Raw genomic sequence first — 18,475 nt, forward strand, 5'->3', positions numbered from 1 at the left:
TTAAAAACCCCTGTGTCCCTTAATAAATCCATAAGAAGTCTGTGCCCTATGTTGTGTGCTCAATAGCCCTTTTAATGTCATGTCCTGAACCTCTATCTCTCTCTCAACTTATTCCTCATCAACCCTTTCTGAACATCATACCTGCTGCATCTCAAGACCACATGTCACAAAGTGTCACAAAAGTATTAAGAGAAAACAGCCAGAGCCAATAAGAAAACATCATAGAGAAAACACACACACAAAAGCAGTGCAAAAGTCATTTAAAAGTCATCCTAAAATAAAAGTACTTAGGATGATTTACCTGTAACAATGACCTAGAACACTCAAGCAATACCATAGCAACCGTCAAGCAACACCCTAGCAACTATTTGGCAATGCCCTAGCAACCTCCGATGGCTGCATTTTCCAAAATTACTGTAAAACTAAGTAGATTGTAAAGACTATTGGTGCCAGTGGTTTCTATGATCTAGTATTTACGCTTGCAATGCTTTTGGGATATGGAGCCCAGAACAATGTGCCAATACACAGAAGACCCTTGCAACACCCTAGCAACCACACAAAACATTCATGTAAACTATATCCCCTCCAACTATTCAAACTACACAAGACTTATGAGCTTCAGACTGTTGTAAACATCCAGACAAGGCCAAAATTTATTTTAAAGGGATAGTTCACCCCAAAATGAAAAAAAAAATTCATTTACTCACCCTTAAGTTGTTCTTCAGTTGTTTCTTTCTTCTGCTGAACACAAAAGAAGATATTTTAAAGAATGTGTGTAACCAAACAGTTGCTGGTAGACAAGGTAAGGGACGTGCATCACCTGCTGTACTTTTGTTTGAGCTAGTGAGAGTAGCTTATATACTGTAGGGTATTTTCAGATACTGAAGATATTCTTTTTTTCCTTTTTCTTTAGTTAGTGTAGAACTGAACAAGTTACAGGGTTATGTTTTGATTATTTCTTTTCTTTTATTGCCACCCAATTCCCTCCTTCCTTTTCCCTAGTTGACTGGGGTTTTCTTATCTTTTTTTTTCCTTTTTGTTACTTTTTATGTAAATATTACTGTGAGTTGTTTTTGTATATAAGCTTTCCTACAATAACATCATAAATAAACACTTGTTGTTTGCCTTCAGTGCTTTGGCTTTCATTGCTTACACTCGACCGAAGTCAAACCCTGACAGTTAAATTTTATTCCCCATATCCCTTCCTAACCACAGGGGACGTAACATTAAATGGGGGCTCGTCCGGGATCTTTATAACTTTCACGAGATGTTGAGGTTTGATTTCGTGTTGATGCCTGTTATGTAGGCTGGTGTGGTATTAGTTTAGACTATCTGATTCCAGATAGAATTGATGCAGTGCGCTGGAATGCATGTAGTTTTGTGGATATATTTAGCAAGCATGGCTTTTTTTGACTTACAGACATTTCTGAGTCATCCTAGTAGTGATGAACTGGAAAAATATAGGAAGGATGACTTATAGCGACTCACTTCCAGGTCCCTGTTAAGAAACAGGCACTTAAAGAAAAAAATAAGTGATGTGTTAAATGATTTGGTGGAGACCAGAGTGTTTTTAGAAACTGGGGTTGAGAGTGAGGGAGACATTGTTTCTCGAGGTGCTGGTGTGTTGTTTCCTTATATGGGAGAGGAGAGATTGAGATTATGGCTGGTTTTTAAACATTTTGTTTTAAAATGCAGAGAAGGGCATTTTTTAACTCCCATTAAGGAAACTACATTCAAGCAATGCACAGACTTCTGCTTTATATTCATCCCTGTCGTTCTCCTGCAGAGGTGCGGTAAACATCTATCTGAGTTGAAGTATAGGCTGATAAAAGTGCTTCCTGAAGATTGGACTGATAAGTGCAGCAGCGTCTGGCTGTCATAGCTAAAGCAGGCTTGTTAGGGCTCAGACCTGAGAGGTCTAAACGGTCCCACTTTCAATTTCCTGCTCCAGTGACCCCTGCTTTCTCACGGCAGTTCCAGCTTTCTTCTCTAGGGGGGTTTGTGTGCATCAGACATCCACCATCTACTTCTACATACAGTTTTGCTATTCATTGAACACTGCACAGTATACACTGCCTTGTAATTTGTTCTTCTAAATGGTATATCCCATACAGAAATTTAATATTTGACATGTATTGTCCTATATTAAGAGTGATATGGCCATAAATGTAATACGTATTACATTTATTGCACATATATTACATATATATTGCATATATAATTTTTTAACATACAGTAGATGAAGATATAAGTTTATAACATATAAAGTCCCCATTTTGTCTTAATGTATTTTAAATTCCAGATTGTAGAAAATGTTTAAAAGAGATGGCAAGTATATTATTATTTCTGCCGTTTTTCCTACATCCTGCAGAAATAGTATTTCTTACTATTAGTATGCTACACAGGTAATGACTCGCAATCATAAACACACATTTTCAAAACAACTTGTAGACATAATGACATATAATGCTCTTAGAGTGGATTCTAATGAACTCCCTGTGGATAAACGCTGATAGGAAGTACTTAACTCACTTCTAATGGACGTTTGACGTGGATGCATTACGGAGTAATTGTCTTACTGAAGATAGAGAGATGCAACTATTGTTGACTTTTACTCTTAGTCTTTGCTGCTTGTAATGTGCTGGTCTTCTATGATTGTCCTGCAGTTTTTATATTCCATGAGCATCGTTGAGCCCAGGTGGTTCATTAACCTTACCTGACCTCCATGCAGCTGTTGCATTGAATATTTATCATAAACATGGAATGATATACAATACACTCACACATGATTACATCACCTTCTGTCCCAATGAGTATAAAAATAACATACAGTAGGTGTAATACAATAATTCATAAATATTTATAACCATACACTGTGTAGCTGAATAGGAAACCAAATAAAGTTTGAATTCTGAGATCATCTTTTAGATGATCATACTGATATACCACAGCAGGTGTCTAAATATATGCAAAATAATTTTTAGATGCTGCAAATATAGTATCAATATTCAAAAGAAAATGTATGTAAATATATTTGGACAAATCAATGTTCGTAAACTTTGTAAACCTCATGTTTCTTTTATGATTTGATATTTCTTATAAACACATGTATATAAAAAATAAGCTTGATACTTGCATACAATATAGTTAATAAATGAATATAGCTGCAGTAATATAAATGAGGCTATAAAATTTCTTAGCTGCCTAACACAATATGGCGTTCATGCTTTCTCGAGTTACTGTAAAACTTTTAGATAAAGTTTAACAGCGCAAAGTGAAGAGCACTTCAGTATGTGTCTTTCCGGGAAAGGGTCACCCTGGGAAAAATAATGTTGTGTTGCCTTAAAAACAGAATATTATTGGAAGCATTAAGACAGCACTTTAATTTCAACAATGCAATATAAGTGTTTTTAATAGCATGATAGTGAAGGGAATGATATGTTAACAAATGGGAACACCGAACCATAGAGGGTTAATTTAAAAAGACATCAGATTGTCACACATGATGTGGGTGGAGGTGGTTCTGTATACAGTATATGTGCATGTACTTCTGTGAGATCCGGCGATTTAAAACTGGATGGCTGGGTTTCCATTCATGAATTCTGTCAATATATCATGCATGAGGCATATATGCCAGCCAAGCAGAAAGCATTTGCACTTACAGCGCTTCCTTCATTGCTCACTGTTATTATCTTCAAACATACGGGAACACTGGACTCAGAACCACCGTTTCTCCTAATGTAAACTCAGACAGATACTATAGATAGATAGATAGATAGATAGATAGATAGATAGATAGATAGATAGATAGATAGATAGATAGATAGATAGATAGATAGATGGAGGAGTGGTGCTCTGTAACCTGTCTGCCTGCAGATGAAGGTCTCTGAGGGTGTTTGTCACAGACAGGAATAGAATAACTCTGAGTTCATTGGTAACAGATAGAAAGGTGCTTTTTATGCAAATAGATCTGCTTAATGGAATAGATCTGACCTTTCTCTACTCACAGGGGAAGCATGAACCCATGTGATGCAATTCTGCTCTGATGTAAGACTCGTGACTAAATCACCATTTCAGTGTTTTCAAGGCAGACATTTCTGTTTTTCTCCTGCACCACTTTAAATGCAGACCTCATTCAAATGGTTTTGTAGGTCATTTCAGTCTTGGGTGTGCTATCTATCTTTAGGGTTTTTATTTCAAAAACACCTATATCCTCTAGCCATTTGTTTCGAGCATTAAAGAAATGGACACAAACAAACATACAACATTTTTGTCCATGAGTAGGAATTAATTAATAAATATGGTCATAAAGAAAAGTTAGAAAACCTCAAATGTATTGTGAAGTGATATGCTGTGAAATGCTATGTTGTGTTTATTTATGTCTTCTGGTTTGAAGATGTTTCAAATGCTGATAAAAAGCTCAGCGTGTCACTGACAGTGGCCTGTGATGTCATGAGAACTTCAGGAAATGCAGGTTTCTTATGTGTTATTTGCTGTGTGATTCTGTCCTCCAGGAGATCTGGGATTGGGTGCCGTTCCTGGACGCAAGTATGGAAGCCCGTTTTGCAAAGATACAAAAAAAGTAATTTTGACTTTTTATCTCACAATAAAAGTGAGTCTTTTCCCTGTCAGAATTGTGAGACAAAAAACAAAACAAAAAAAAAACACTGAAATTGTGAGATATATATAAAAGAAAAATCTGAATTCTGACATTTTTCATAAACTCATATTTCTGACATTTAAACTTGCAATTTTAAAGAAAAAAAATCAATTTGTGAAATGAAAATCTGCAATGACATTTTAAACAACTAAAAATTTGAATTGTGAAATATAAACTCAGAATTCTGTTTACACCTTGCTATTCTTTTTTATTATTGCTAAAAATGTACTTGTGATTTATAATTCTGACTTTTTTCCTACAATTGCAATTTTACATCTTGCAATTCTGAGTTTATATCTCACAATTCAAATTTTTTTTTCGGAATACTGACATACTGTACAAACTCAAAATCATGACAAATTGCAATTCTGAGAATTTTTTTAATAAAATCTGAATCGTGAGGTCAGAATTTTGAGATAAAAAGTTGCAATTAACAGAAACAAACAATTGTGAGATGTTAATTTCAAATTCAGAGAAAAGTCAATTGTAAGATCTAGACTATGAATTGGAAAGATATATATATATATATATATATATATATATATATATATATATTCAAAATTGCAAGTTACAATTCTATCTTGTAATCATGACTTTTATTCTCAGAATTGCAAGAAACATGGAAAAGATCACTTTTATTGCTTGTTGCTTTGTTTTTTTTTTGGTGACTGGTTAGGACACAAAATGCATAAGGCAAGTATAACAGGGATGCAGTGTTTCATGACCCTGATTCATATTCATCGTTCTAATCTTCATTCTTATTATGTAAAGCATAAAACCAGCCTCCTGTTCACTGCACACTAAAGCAGACAGGAAACATTGCATGGACAAAACCTAAGCATCTAGACATGAAGGTTCATGCTGTTACTCAGTAAGATGTGCTGAAACAGGCTCCCTGGAGGCTTGCGTCTGCCCCACATGGCTGATCTAATGCTCACGTCCTCCACGGGAACCTCGTTTTCTCCATCAGCTGCGAATTTGCAAGCGATCTGAAGATGTTTTACCTCTGCTGAGAGTAATTCATGCTAATGTTTCTCTCCAGGATCCACTTGATGGCGGGTGGGTGCCGGTGGGGGCGGGCCACTGTGCTGTTGCCATGGAGATGGAGGACACCTTTGTGCAGAACCTGAAGCTTGCTGCAGGTGTCCTCTCAAGGTGACCTCTGCCCCCTTACTGCATTAAATCGACAGTATTCTGACACAACAGGCTAATTCCTGGTAAATATTCAAATAAATATTCATGGCACTCATACAATCTTGTAAAAGTTCGAAAAAGTAAAGCCTAATAAATATTAATAAATCTCTCAAAGTCTGTCAATTTGATCAGCATTCGATAACAATTAATTTATAAGTAAATTAATTTATGCTCATTCATGCAACACTAAAATGCATATGTGCACAACATAAACATAGTGACGTGCACTTTTTAAAGTAAAGTTATTTATATATGTATATATATATATCAGGATGCAGATGGTGAGCGAGCTGTAACAGTATTTGAGTTTACCGCTCAGGTTTATTTGTAGTGACTGTTATCATTAATGTCCATGAAGCTTTTATCTTAAAGGGGTCATATGATGCTGCTGAAAAGAACATTATTTGGTGTATTTGATGTAATGCAATGTATTTATGCTGTTTAAGGTTCAAAACGCATTATTTTCTACATACTGTACATTGTTTCTTCTCTATGCCACGCCCTCTGAAACGCATCGATTTTCACAAAGCTCATTGGTCTGAAAAGGCGAGGTGTGCTCTGATTGGCCAGCTATCCAGTGCGTTGTGATTAGATGAATACCTCAAGCATGAGCTGGAAATATTACGCCTCTTACCATAATGCGATGCCCTGTATGGCTGGAGCGACGAGACATAAACATAAAACCCATTATTCAGTAATATATGAACATGATTTCTAGTTGTTCTCTTTTGGAAGGCCAAACAAAGTAGTTTCACTTTCACATTGAAACACACAGCATCTATACGACATGGTGGCAGCAACAACAATACTACAACAGGAATAAAAGGTACGCCTTCTTTCTTTGCGTGAACATCTGGGCGGTGTTATGTAAATCTTCCAACATAGTGATGTAGAGATGTGGGGGCGTGTTTAAACGAGCTGTTTTAGCAGGGTGTGGACGAGACTTAACTTTTATAAAGAATATCTCTTTTATATATATTTACATATGCATTGAAATGTAAAAAAATAATAATAATAATAAAGATTTTTGGCCCTTCATATTCAAAAGTTTGAGCATTTCTGTTCTAAATGGTAAAAAGTGACTTATTTATTTACATACATTTTTAAATTCTATTTTTTTTTTTAGAATATACATATTTATAAAATCTTTCTGTTTTATTCCATATTGTAAGTTTTTAATTGTTTTTGATAAAGTCCCTACTCCCTAGTCTTCTGGTGCTTTTCACTCATTTTGACACGAAATTTTGACCATTGTTTGTGGTCCTGCATTGGAAACTTATTTTATCTAGTGGAAATGTTTGGTGCTTCACCAAACAAAATTTTACTTTTTTTTTCTCTCAATATAAACCTCAAATTTGTAACAGCCTGTTTAGATTTATGGCTTTTCATGTTTTAGAGTAAAACTAATATATATTTCATGTAACATTTTTAAATATTATCTTGTGCATTTTTTTTTGTGCATACAAACTAAATTAAATGACATTCATTTGATAGAAATGGTCATTTTTGGGGGCTAGTAACCACATTAGAGTCCACTAAAAACACCCCAGAGACCACACAGTCAGGACAGTCATGTGTGTCTGTAAGAATCTAGTTATCTGCTCTTTCAGTCTGTGTTCTGCGTTTTACCTTCATTTCTGTTGTGTGGGCTGCAGCGAGAAATGAGTCATTTTTACTCCACTCATTACGGAGCGGCTGCACTGCACATGCTGTCCTTTCCAGGATAATAAAATCACATTCAGCGCTCTTTGATTCTGGTGCTAAATAAATGATTGGAGGGGAGCTTGTGGAGGCCGGCGGTGCATTAGACAGCTGCTGTGTTTCAGTGGGTTTGTGAACGGCTCTCTGTCTCCTGCTCAGCACCGTCTGAGGAACAGAAAACCCACAGCCAAGACAACATCACTGCTCTCGAAGCACATCTTCCACTGGGAGATCATGGATGGCAACTTCACTCAGAATATACACAAATACTTACAACAGGTAATAGTGGGAGTCTTAAAAAAATAAAAAATAAAAAATTATAATAAAAAAAATTATATATATTAAAAAATATATAAATAATATTTAAAAAAACGATCTGTCTGTCTGTCTATCTATCTACATATATATATAAAACGCAAAACTTATAAGTACTACAAAATTACTATAAAATAAAAAAATATGATTATTTTTTAAAACATTCAAAATATTAATATTAATCTCAATGCTAACATAACACTGCTCTTAAAGTCAGTATGATTAGAATTTACTTTTTAATACAGGTTTATTGTGAATGATTCAGCAATTCATTTATACATATATATTTGATGAACAACTATGGTTTTTGTTAATATTTTGAATAACATTTTAGATTTTATTTTGTTTAAAGTTTTAGTAATTTTGTTGTGTTTTTGTTGTTTTTTGACATGTCTACATGACTTGTCAGTATATTAAATATGACTCTTTCCATCTTTCAAGGCGTTGCACATGAAGACCACTTCAGATGTCTTAATTTAAGATTTATTGTTAAGCGTTTTTCTTACAAATCCGCCTCTATATACATAATGTACAAATGACCTGTTCACACATTTGAACTGCTAATTAATGTTCTAACATTTTAATGAACCCTTCTTTCAAAAATGTCCAGTGTGCTCCAAGAAAACCAAACAGTAAAACCATTTCATTCTTCAGTGTCTGTCACTACAGGAGGTAAATCTTCCCCGTTCATTTAGTTACCTTCATGTGAAGTGGGTGTCCAGTATCGTTGCAGTTAGTAAGACTAATCGTGTCCAGCTCTTTATGTTGAAGGTACATGAAGGCCATGCGACTCATTTAAAGAGACAGTCCCGCAAAAATCTATTCTGTCATGTTGTTTCAAACCCATATGAGTTTCTTTTAGCTGTTGAGCACAAAAGGAGATATTTTGAAGAATGTTGGTCACCACAGTTGATGGTATCCATTGACTTCAATAGTATATTTTCCATACAATGGAAGTCTATGGCTACCATCAACTGTTGTGTCACCAACATTCTTTAAAATATCTCCTTCTGTCCTCAACAGAAGAAAGAAACTCATACAGGTTTGGAATGAAACGAGGATGAGTAAATTATGTTAATTTCATTTTTGCGGGAACTGTCCCTTTAAGAGATTCTTCTTGAAAGGTGAACATAATACACTAGCTTCCATCAAATTTATGTGAAAGTAAAGTAAAGGCACTTTTATGATTAAAAAAACGGCAGTAAAGACAATCATGATGCACAGAGAGATGCATAACGAGAAAAAAAAAAACTAAGCACAAATGAACGCTAGACTACAGAAGGACAGTATGGCTTTGGCAAACCAGCGGAGTCTCACACGCTATAAATACACCCTCCCTCCAATCAACAGGCCGGCACATTCAGCTGTTTCCCTGTGCAAAATATTAGCAATTTAATTGGCAATGGATGCAACCTAGTCGACACAGCATGCATTACACACGCAAGACTCATTCAGTCTCAGTCTAAGAGCTCAAACCGATGTCAGACACTTGAGTTCACAGCAGGCCCGTCCAGAGGTTGTAGCAGGCGGTGTTGATGACCGACTCCAGATGGTGATACATGGAGACAAGCTGCGGTGGGGGACTGCTGCTCGACTGCGTCTGCGCAGGTAACGGCTCCCTGAAAACAACCTTCAGACTCTGGAGGCAGCAGAAGACAGAGGAACGCTCAGATGTACAGTGCATGCATGAAGGAACCTTATCTGACAACAACAAGTCCACATTCACCCCACAGTCCAAAAAGAGAAATATAAATAAGTGCTATTTGTAGGAACATTTTGGCACAATGAGATTTCATAATAAAATTTAATAATTCATAATTCAAATTAAAGACACCTCATGGTAATGCAAAAAAAAAAAAAGAAAATATAATTTCTCATTACTGTAATGACAAAAAGACAAAAATAAATAAATAATAATAATGATTAATTACAAAAAAAAAAAAAGATAAATATTGTTTTTTGGTATAATTTATGCATTGTGATTTACTGCTTTTAAACTATTTAAAAAATATTTAATATAAAAATAATTATACTACAATACTACTTTATTTTACCACAGTGAAGATTAAGTGCATCACAAAAATGAGAATCATCCTTAAGAATAAAAAAAATAATTCAAACTAGGAGAAAAATGCTTAGTATAATGTAAGGTAGAGTATAATGTAACAATACAATAACATTCAATATAAGCTTTATAATTGAAATGTAGTGTTTAAATTATTACAATATCGGTTAAATGATCAGAACACAATTCTTAAAATAAAACATTTAGCAAAATAAAATAAAAATGTAACTCACAGTTTTTCCTGCCTGTGTGTCCAGGAAAACGAGCACAAAGCAGTCCGTAAACTTCTGGTTCAGGACGGCCTGGAAAAGAGAGAGAGGTTATGCCCAAACAACACAATATAATTACATAGAAAATGTTCATCAAAATTGTACTGATTTTTTCAGTATTTTTGCTCAAATAAACGCAGCCCTGGAGAGCAGAAGAGATCTCTCACCAGGTACTGTATGCCGCTGTCGTCTTTAAAGTGTCTGCAGTTCTGTGGGAAGCGTGACAGCAGGACTTTGATGAGACTCTGGTACCAGGCGGGACTCATATTCAGGAAACAGTCCTAAAAACACAATTACACAAACTCATGTGGGTTTGGAACAACATAAATGACGATAGAATTTGAATTTAGCACTTTTATCAAGATTATTCAGATTCTTAAACTAGGAAACTGTTATTATAAATTATAATCATATTCCACAATATTAATGTTTTTGTTGTATTTTTGATCACGTAAATGCAGCCTTAGTGAGCGGAAGAGACTTCTTTCATAAACATTAAACAATCTTACAAATCAAAACCAGGTTTGCAATGAAACGAGGAACAGATTTTTCCATTTTGCACTTTTACAATGATTATTACATCATATCAGTCTCAAAGGCTACAAGAATAATACTATTTAAAATAGTTAGTGGACAGGAATTTAACAATATTATTTTTTTTACAAACAAATAATATAAAAACAATAATGAAAATAACAATTAAATACAATCTTTCACACTGATATCTAATTGAAATGTAAAAAAAAAATACAAGTAAAAAGGTTCAATAAAATATTTTACACACATGCATTATTCATGCATATATGGTTTGTGTGCTGAATAATACGTGTACAATACTGTCAAAAGTGCAAAATTTAAATAAAACATTATATGCACATATGATCCTATGTGCATAGTTATGCAAAACAAAACTGATATGCACATTTTAAGTTTGAATAAAAGTAAAAAAAAAAAGAAAAGATTATTCAATGTTTAAAAAGCCTTTGAGCTCCTGAAACACTGGAGCAGAATATTTCTCTTTAAATTAGCCCGGCTTGTGCACACAAAGCATTGTTATTTCTCAGATCAGATTTCATCACGGCGAGAGCACAGGAAGGCAGTTTTCACAGTCTGGCTGTGGCAGTACATTTTTAAAAAGATGTAATTTGCTGCAAGTTTCTCCTGGTCGGATATCACAGCAGGAGTACATCTCCACTTCCTTTGTGAGCGTGTGCGGCCCTGACAGCACTATACATCATCCCAGCGCTCACATTAGCATTAGCAGTCGTGGCACACGAGCGGCCCGCTTGCTAACATTGACTAAGCGACTCAGCTAGTGTGAAGAGAATACAGAGTGCATAGCGCATGAATAGATGAGGAATCAAATGCATTGATATGCAGGTTTGGAGGGACGGGCGTCCGTGGGGGAATCTGAACAGGAGCATGTTTGTTAGCTGTGAACACGCATCACATCATTCACAGCCCGTGTCACGTATGACGCCTGTTGAGAACCTAAAAAATGCTGAAACTGGGGGATTTCTTGTGATTTTCAGTTCTGCAAAACTGTAATAAAGTACTGGATGATGCATCAGCCAATAGGAGCAACCGACCACCACCTCATTATCATATCGGAAATATCAGTCTGAAATAACACAGTAAATAAATGCATAAATATAGATATAAATAATCCTTAGAATAAATAAAAAAAAAAATATTATTATTATTATAATATATATTACTTGCATATAATACATTTTTAAAACATTTTCTCCACTGGATAATCTATTTATGTCTGCATTATTTATTCTGTGTGCATATTTATTTACGCTACTTTTTAAAAGTTTTGGAGCGATTGTTGAAAGAGATTAACACTTATGCTTTAAGGATGCATTACATTGCTCAAAAGTGACAGTTGAGACATTTGTAATGTTAGAAAAGATTTCTATTTCAAATAAACGCTGAACTTTTGAACATTCTATTCATCAAAGAATCCTGAAAAATTAAATATATCACCGTTTCCCCAAAAACATGAAGCAGCTATCAACTGTTTTCAACATTGATAATAATCAGAAATGTTTCTTGAGCAGTAAATCATCATATTATTATGATTTCTGGAGATCATGTGACACTGAAGACTGGAGGAAGGATGCTGAAAATACAGCTGCGCATCACAGGAATAAATTACAGTTTTTAACATATTCACATAGAAAGTAGTTATTTTAAACTCCAATAATAATTATATTACAATTTTACAGTATTTTTAATCAAATAAATGCAGCCTTGGCAAGCAGAAGTGACACTAAAAACATACTGATCCCAAACATTTGAACAGTAGTCTATCATTCAGTTTCACTTTATATATCATTCAGTTTTGGTTCTCTGTATAACAAATCCTCCATGTCTGAAGCTCAATACATCTGTCCTGTTTCAAACACAGTGATGTTTGTTGGCATGAGTGTAAAGACTGCTGTGTAATCAAATCACGAACCAGCACCCTGCTGGTGGAGGATACGGTGTGTGAATCTGTGTGAATGTGTGTTGGTCCAGTAGGGATCATTTATGCTGTAAATAAGGAAAGGAGTGTGATATTAAAGGGCTGATTTCCTGGGCTAATTAGCTGATTTTTATCACAGTGTGCTGATGAATACGCCACGTGTTTTTCCTACAGAGCGATGCATTAGTATGTTTGCTATCAGCCATTAATCAAACAAACTGCACGAGCCAGCCGCTGATCAGACCGTCCTCAATAAACTGCAGAACAAAGGAGAAAACATGCAATTTTCCCACAGTTTCTTAAAGACTGCTGTCAGTGTGTACAAGAAAACTAATTATTAATAAGAAATTAAAATAATAATTTAATAAAATAAAATAAGAATTATTTTATATAAATTCTGAGAACTATTTTTGCTAGGACTGAGCATTAAATTAACATGCAAAGTACTTTTAAAACACACAATGTTGTTTAATATTCTAATATTGCATTTAATTAGAATCCAATCAAATGATCACACAGACAGGGATCAGGATCTAATTTAAATATATTTTTAATTTAATTATATTTAATAATCACACATTTTTTAAATGCATTTTAACTTTATATATAATGTTATTAATATTTTACATTAACATTAAATATTGTATTGAAAAAAAAATGCATTTAACATTTTCCATAATAACTATTTTAATAAGATAGCAATTTTTTATTATTCTTTTTTGCAATACTTTTTTATAATTATCAATAATAATATTAATGTTATAGTTAATATTTTTTATATTGTTATGTTCATTTTATTTCAGTTTAATTCAATTTAATTTAATCTACTTTAATTTATACATTACAAAAACAGGGACCAGTGTTATGTGACCTCTTGGTGCTTTCATCAAATGTTCATTGAAAAACGACCCCTTTTTAAACCTATTTGTGCCTGCTAGAGAACAAAGAGTAAGGAATATAAAATGTTAGATTAATGAGTGTGAAAGATGGTCTTGGAGGTGAAGGGCAGTGGATGTGTTTTCATACCAGCTGTGGGTCAATCTCAGAGACTGATCTGCTCTGCACAGCGTCCAGCAGCTCCTCCAGTTCACCGAAGGTCAGTTTGCTGAGTTTGAGTTTATCCAGAGCCAGGTGCTCTCCGTGGAAGAGCCTCCTCCAGAGGTTGTCCCTGCGGCAGTGGCCCATGGCCTGCTCCACGCTGCTCTGAATCTGCCGCCGTGCAGACAGCACCTCCGAACTGAGCAGAGGGAAGAGAGGACACGGGTAGAAGAGCCCCTGAGAGTCGTCTGCGTCTGCGTGCAGGAGGCTCTCAATGGGGTCAGACTCAGGGCTGGCTGGAGGGGTGACGGGGACGCTGGTGTCCTCCCACAGGTCCAGCTCAGATTCCCGCATCCCCGGGCTGCAAGCCTCCATCTGCTCCGCAGGGATGCGGCCGCTGAGGTCACCGGGGTCACGGTGGATCTGAGGAAGCTTCTTAAAGCGCCTCATGTCTGCAGTCAAACGCGGGAACAGCTCCCTCTGACTGGTCATGATCACATAGAAACGCAGCCTGAAACCAGTACAAACAGAAAAATCCTCATTTAACAGAAAACAGGAAGTCAGAATAGACCCAAATAATTGTTTCCTCCCTCAGTGCAGTGATGTCCTTTTATAATCAATTATGAAAATGTAAACACTTTCTCCACTTTTCTTTTCTGCTGACATAAACGTGCAGCTGGAGAAAAAAATTATACATTTATTTCTTAATATATTACAGATTTTCTAGGATACATAATTTCATATTATTATTATTATTTACAATATAATAATAATAATTAATAATAATAATAATAATAATATAATATATTGATTAATATAATATTTGTATTATAATATTTTATTATTTCTTTTAAATTATTTATTAATATTGTTAACATTTTATAAATAAAATAATAAATTGCTATTTATTTATAATAATATCAGTATAATCACTAATAACAATTTATTAATTCATAAAATCCAGAATAAATAAATTAATATAATCTGTAATATTATTTATAATTTTTTTTTTTAAATGTTTATGGTTTTGCATAATTTATTAGCAATTAAAAATAATAATACAATAATACAGAGGTGGGGACAAGTCACACATGGTCGAGTCCAAGCAAGTCTCAAGTCTTAACCATCAAGTCTCGAATCAAGTCTCAAGTCACAGTTCAGATAAATCAAGCAAGGGTTCACGCTAAGCAAGTCAAGTCGAGTCCTGATAAGTTCAGTACTCAAATAAATAGAGGTAAATTTTGTTCAATATATATTATATTTATTTTTGCACAGAAAAGATTAACTTGTATACAATTATTATGTATCTTATTCATTATACATTTGCTATATATGAATCATATGCATATGTGTGCTACATTAATATCTGAAAATACAAAAAAATTGTGTTGTATACACAAAATATTTCGAGAATAAGATGTATCGAGTCTAAGACTTAAGCTGTTAACTTTTTTAATGTGGCTGACACTCCATCTGAGTCCAAATACAGCATATATCCCGGAGTAATTCATTTACTTAAACAGTACACTGACTGAACTGCTGTGAAGAGAGAACTGAAGATGAACACAGAGCCGAGCCAGATAATGACTCGTTCACGAGTCAAGAACCGTTTCTGTCAGACGCGTCCGATTCGAGAACCGAGGAGCTGATGATACTGCGCATGTGTGATTCAGCGTGAAGCAGACTGACACACAGAGTGTCTGAACCGAACTGATTCTTTTGGTGATTGATTCTGAACTGATTCTGTGCTAGTGTTATGAGCGCGGTAAACCGAAGGCTTGAATCAAGGGCAATCATCGCAAATGACGCCATTACGTCGAGCGCAAAAGAACCGGTGAACCGTTTTCTTCAACCGGTTTATTAAATCGAACTGTCCGAAAGAACAGTTTCCACACACAGTCCACACAAACACTTGATAATGTGCACATTTAATACAGACATTATAGCCTGCATGCAATATAGAGCGGCCCGCTCATTTTAAGATATCAACATTAAAAATCAAGCTACGCCACTTTTATAGTCAAATTACCCAATACATCAATTTACGAGACGTAACGTTACTGTATTAGTAATCATAATGGTCACATTTCTAATAAGAAAAAAACTTATGCAACCAAGGCCAAATTATGACAAACATAAAAGATTAATTCATTAAAGCTGCAGTCGGTAACTTTTGACGCTCTAGCGGTTAATAAACAGAACTGCTTGCGTGTTGCGGAAGAACATTGTAGCCGGAGCTACTTCTCTCTGTTTATGTCTATGAAGAATCACAAAGGTACCGGGTTACTCCGCCGCGGTACCCCCGAAGCAATCTAAAATAGTCTGAATATAAACACTTATTATAGATGTACCCTAGTGATTCAGGACAGGCTAAAAACACGGTTTGGAAAATGGATTCATGGTGTACTCGCTTATTATATACATTTTGTAAATCTTGAACACAAAAAAAGTTACGGACCGCAGCTCTGATTGGTTGTTTCTTACCGGGAGCAGATGAATTTCTGCAAATGGCAATAGGACCACTGGGAGGAGCCAGAGGAGCTTGATTTTTTCACAGATTATCTGTCTCATATTCTACTGTCAGGACATAATGACAGGTTTCACAAATACATTTTTACAAAAGTTACCTACTTCAGCTTTAACGTACATAAGTAATCGTTAATTGATCTTCGTGAAACTGACAATAAAGAGATGACTCTTACCTTTCCTTGTGGTTCTTGAAATGTCGAATGAAATTTGACGCTTTCGTGTCGGATTTTCTTGCGTTGCATATTTTGCATCTGGCAAATCTTTTTTTATTGGCACGGTCCAGTTCAAAGTCTTTATAACCAAACGAGACTATTTGTTGAGCTCGACGCTGATTAGTGGTGCTGACGTGACAATAATATTTTTTTTTTTACATTAATTTTATTGCTGATTGTTTATTATACGTTCAAGTCATTGTCGAGTCTTCCACTTCAAGTCAAGTCTCAAGTAACTTATTCTCAAGTCAGTCAAGTAATTTTCATACTTTAATCAAGCAAGTCGCAAGTCCTGAAAATTGTGACTCGAGTCCCCCACCTCTGCAATAATAATTTGTAAATATTATAAATATTAATATTTTACAGTATAAATATGAATTATTTAGATATTCATTATTATTATTTATTATATATTTTTAGTAATTTAATAGTAATGTTACAAATGTAACAGTAAGTAATTAGTACTATAATAGTAATGTTACAAATAATACCTATATTATTATTTACAATACCATATAACAAAAAGGACAGAAATGGATACACTGCATTCAAAAGTCACCGTCTGTATCGCGTTTCTCTGATTATTCAGTTTCACATCACAGAAGTGAATAATATTGCAAATGTTGTTTCATGTTGTCCTGGCCTACTATTTAACTGTATTAACAGCCGTCCGGAGTTATCTACCAAAGTAGTGTTTAACTGATGCCATAATGTGCTTCACAAAGGCACTGTATTCCTGGAATGTTTGTACCTGAGCAGGTGTCTCTCTCCCTCCGACTGCTCCTCAAACGGGGCGGCGTTATGACAAACCAGCAGCGACACGTCAAAGTCATCATGGTGTCGCAATCCCTCCAAGTCTTTAAACGAGCCAGAGCTTCATGAGAATGATATTATTAGGATATATGAAAAACGATATATGAAATGATAACATCACTTGCTCCAACTAGGAGTGAACAGTTAAAGCACCTGTTCCACAGAGCGACCAGTGCGTACTCATGCAGGTCTGCGCTCGGCGCCCCCTTTTTGTTATCAGTGGTAACTGCAGCTTTAGACATGCGCAAGGGCTTCATCCCATAAGTGCCGGCGTGATCAGTGATGTAATTATACAGCTGATGTGCTGTGATCATCCCCGTCGATATGGAGAAACTCCCTAGGACACATGAAAAGCATATTATCCATGACTGTCAAAAACAAGAAAAACACCTAAAAATCAAATTTTATACTCTAATGAATCTAAGCTATTCTGTCATTATTGTTACCAATTAGATTCTCATTATTGTATATCAATGACTATTTTTTTAACCAGCTGCATAAAGTCACATGAAGTATAAATACTTTACAATTGAAATCTCTCTTTTTGTTTTGCATTATAGTAATAAAATCTCCAAAATCCCACTAATAAACATACATTTATACATATGTACATTAATAAGAAAATAAATGGTCAATTTAAATATACATAACGTAAACAGAATTATTATTGAATATAACTATGTGCCACCATTAAACATAAATAACATTTTTTTAGTTATTAGTCTATCCCACTATAAATAAATGTCACTATTAAACATTCATACATAAATAACATATGAATACAAATATATGCCACGGTAAATAATTAAATAATATATAAATATCTCTCACTATAAATACATAAATAATATGAGAATATATCCCACTATAAATAAATAAACAAATGTCACTATTAAACATTCACACATAAGTAAAAACATAAATACAAATATAGGTCACAATAAATAACTAATATATTAATATATCCCACTCTAAATACATAAATGTCACATACATATGTAAATAAAATTATACATAAATTAAACTAATAAATACAATGATGAATATATAAATAAATATATCCCACTATAAATAAATAAAATAAATAAATAAATCCGTTTTTTTTATAAATATAACTATATATACATATATGCCAGTTTTAAAATAAATACATTGTTGTGAATTACAGTGACAGTGTCATGCAGCATTATTTTCACTTAAAATGAG

The 18,475-nt window shown here is 34.5% G+C and overlaps 1 protein-coding gene across 1 annotated transcript in view; it reads right to left on the minus strand.

The window, feature by feature from the left end:
• Positions 1–9,009: 9,009 nt before the first annotated feature.
• szt2 (SZT2 subunit of KICSTOR complex) overlaps positions 9,010–18,475 on the minus strand; it is an 84,461-nt gene continuing 74,995 nt past the window's right edge. Inside the window, exons 69-74 of the mRNA XM_059559542.1 lie at positions 17,423–17,606; positions 17,208–17,330; positions 13,704–14,226; positions 10,372–10,485; positions 10,169–10,237; positions 9,010–9,509 (exon numbers count right to left, since the gene is read on the minus strand). Coding sequence (XP_059415525.1) covers positions 9,366–9,509; positions 10,169–10,237; positions 10,372–10,485; positions 13,704–14,226; positions 17,208–17,330; positions 17,423–17,606 — 1,157 coding nt within the window. The 3' untranslated portion in view covers positions 9,010–9,365. The remainder of the gene's footprint in view (positions 9,510–10,168; positions 10,238–10,371; positions 10,486–13,703; positions 14,227–17,207; positions 17,331–17,422; positions 17,607–18,475) is intronic.

Source organism: Carassius carassius, chromosome 10 (assembly GCF_963082965.1).
Source record: "Carassius carassius chromosome 10, fCarCar2.1, whole genome shotgun sequence".
Classification (NCBI taxonomy): domain Eukaryota; kingdom Metazoa; phylum Chordata; class Actinopteri; order Cypriniformes; family Cyprinidae; genus Carassius; species Carassius carassius.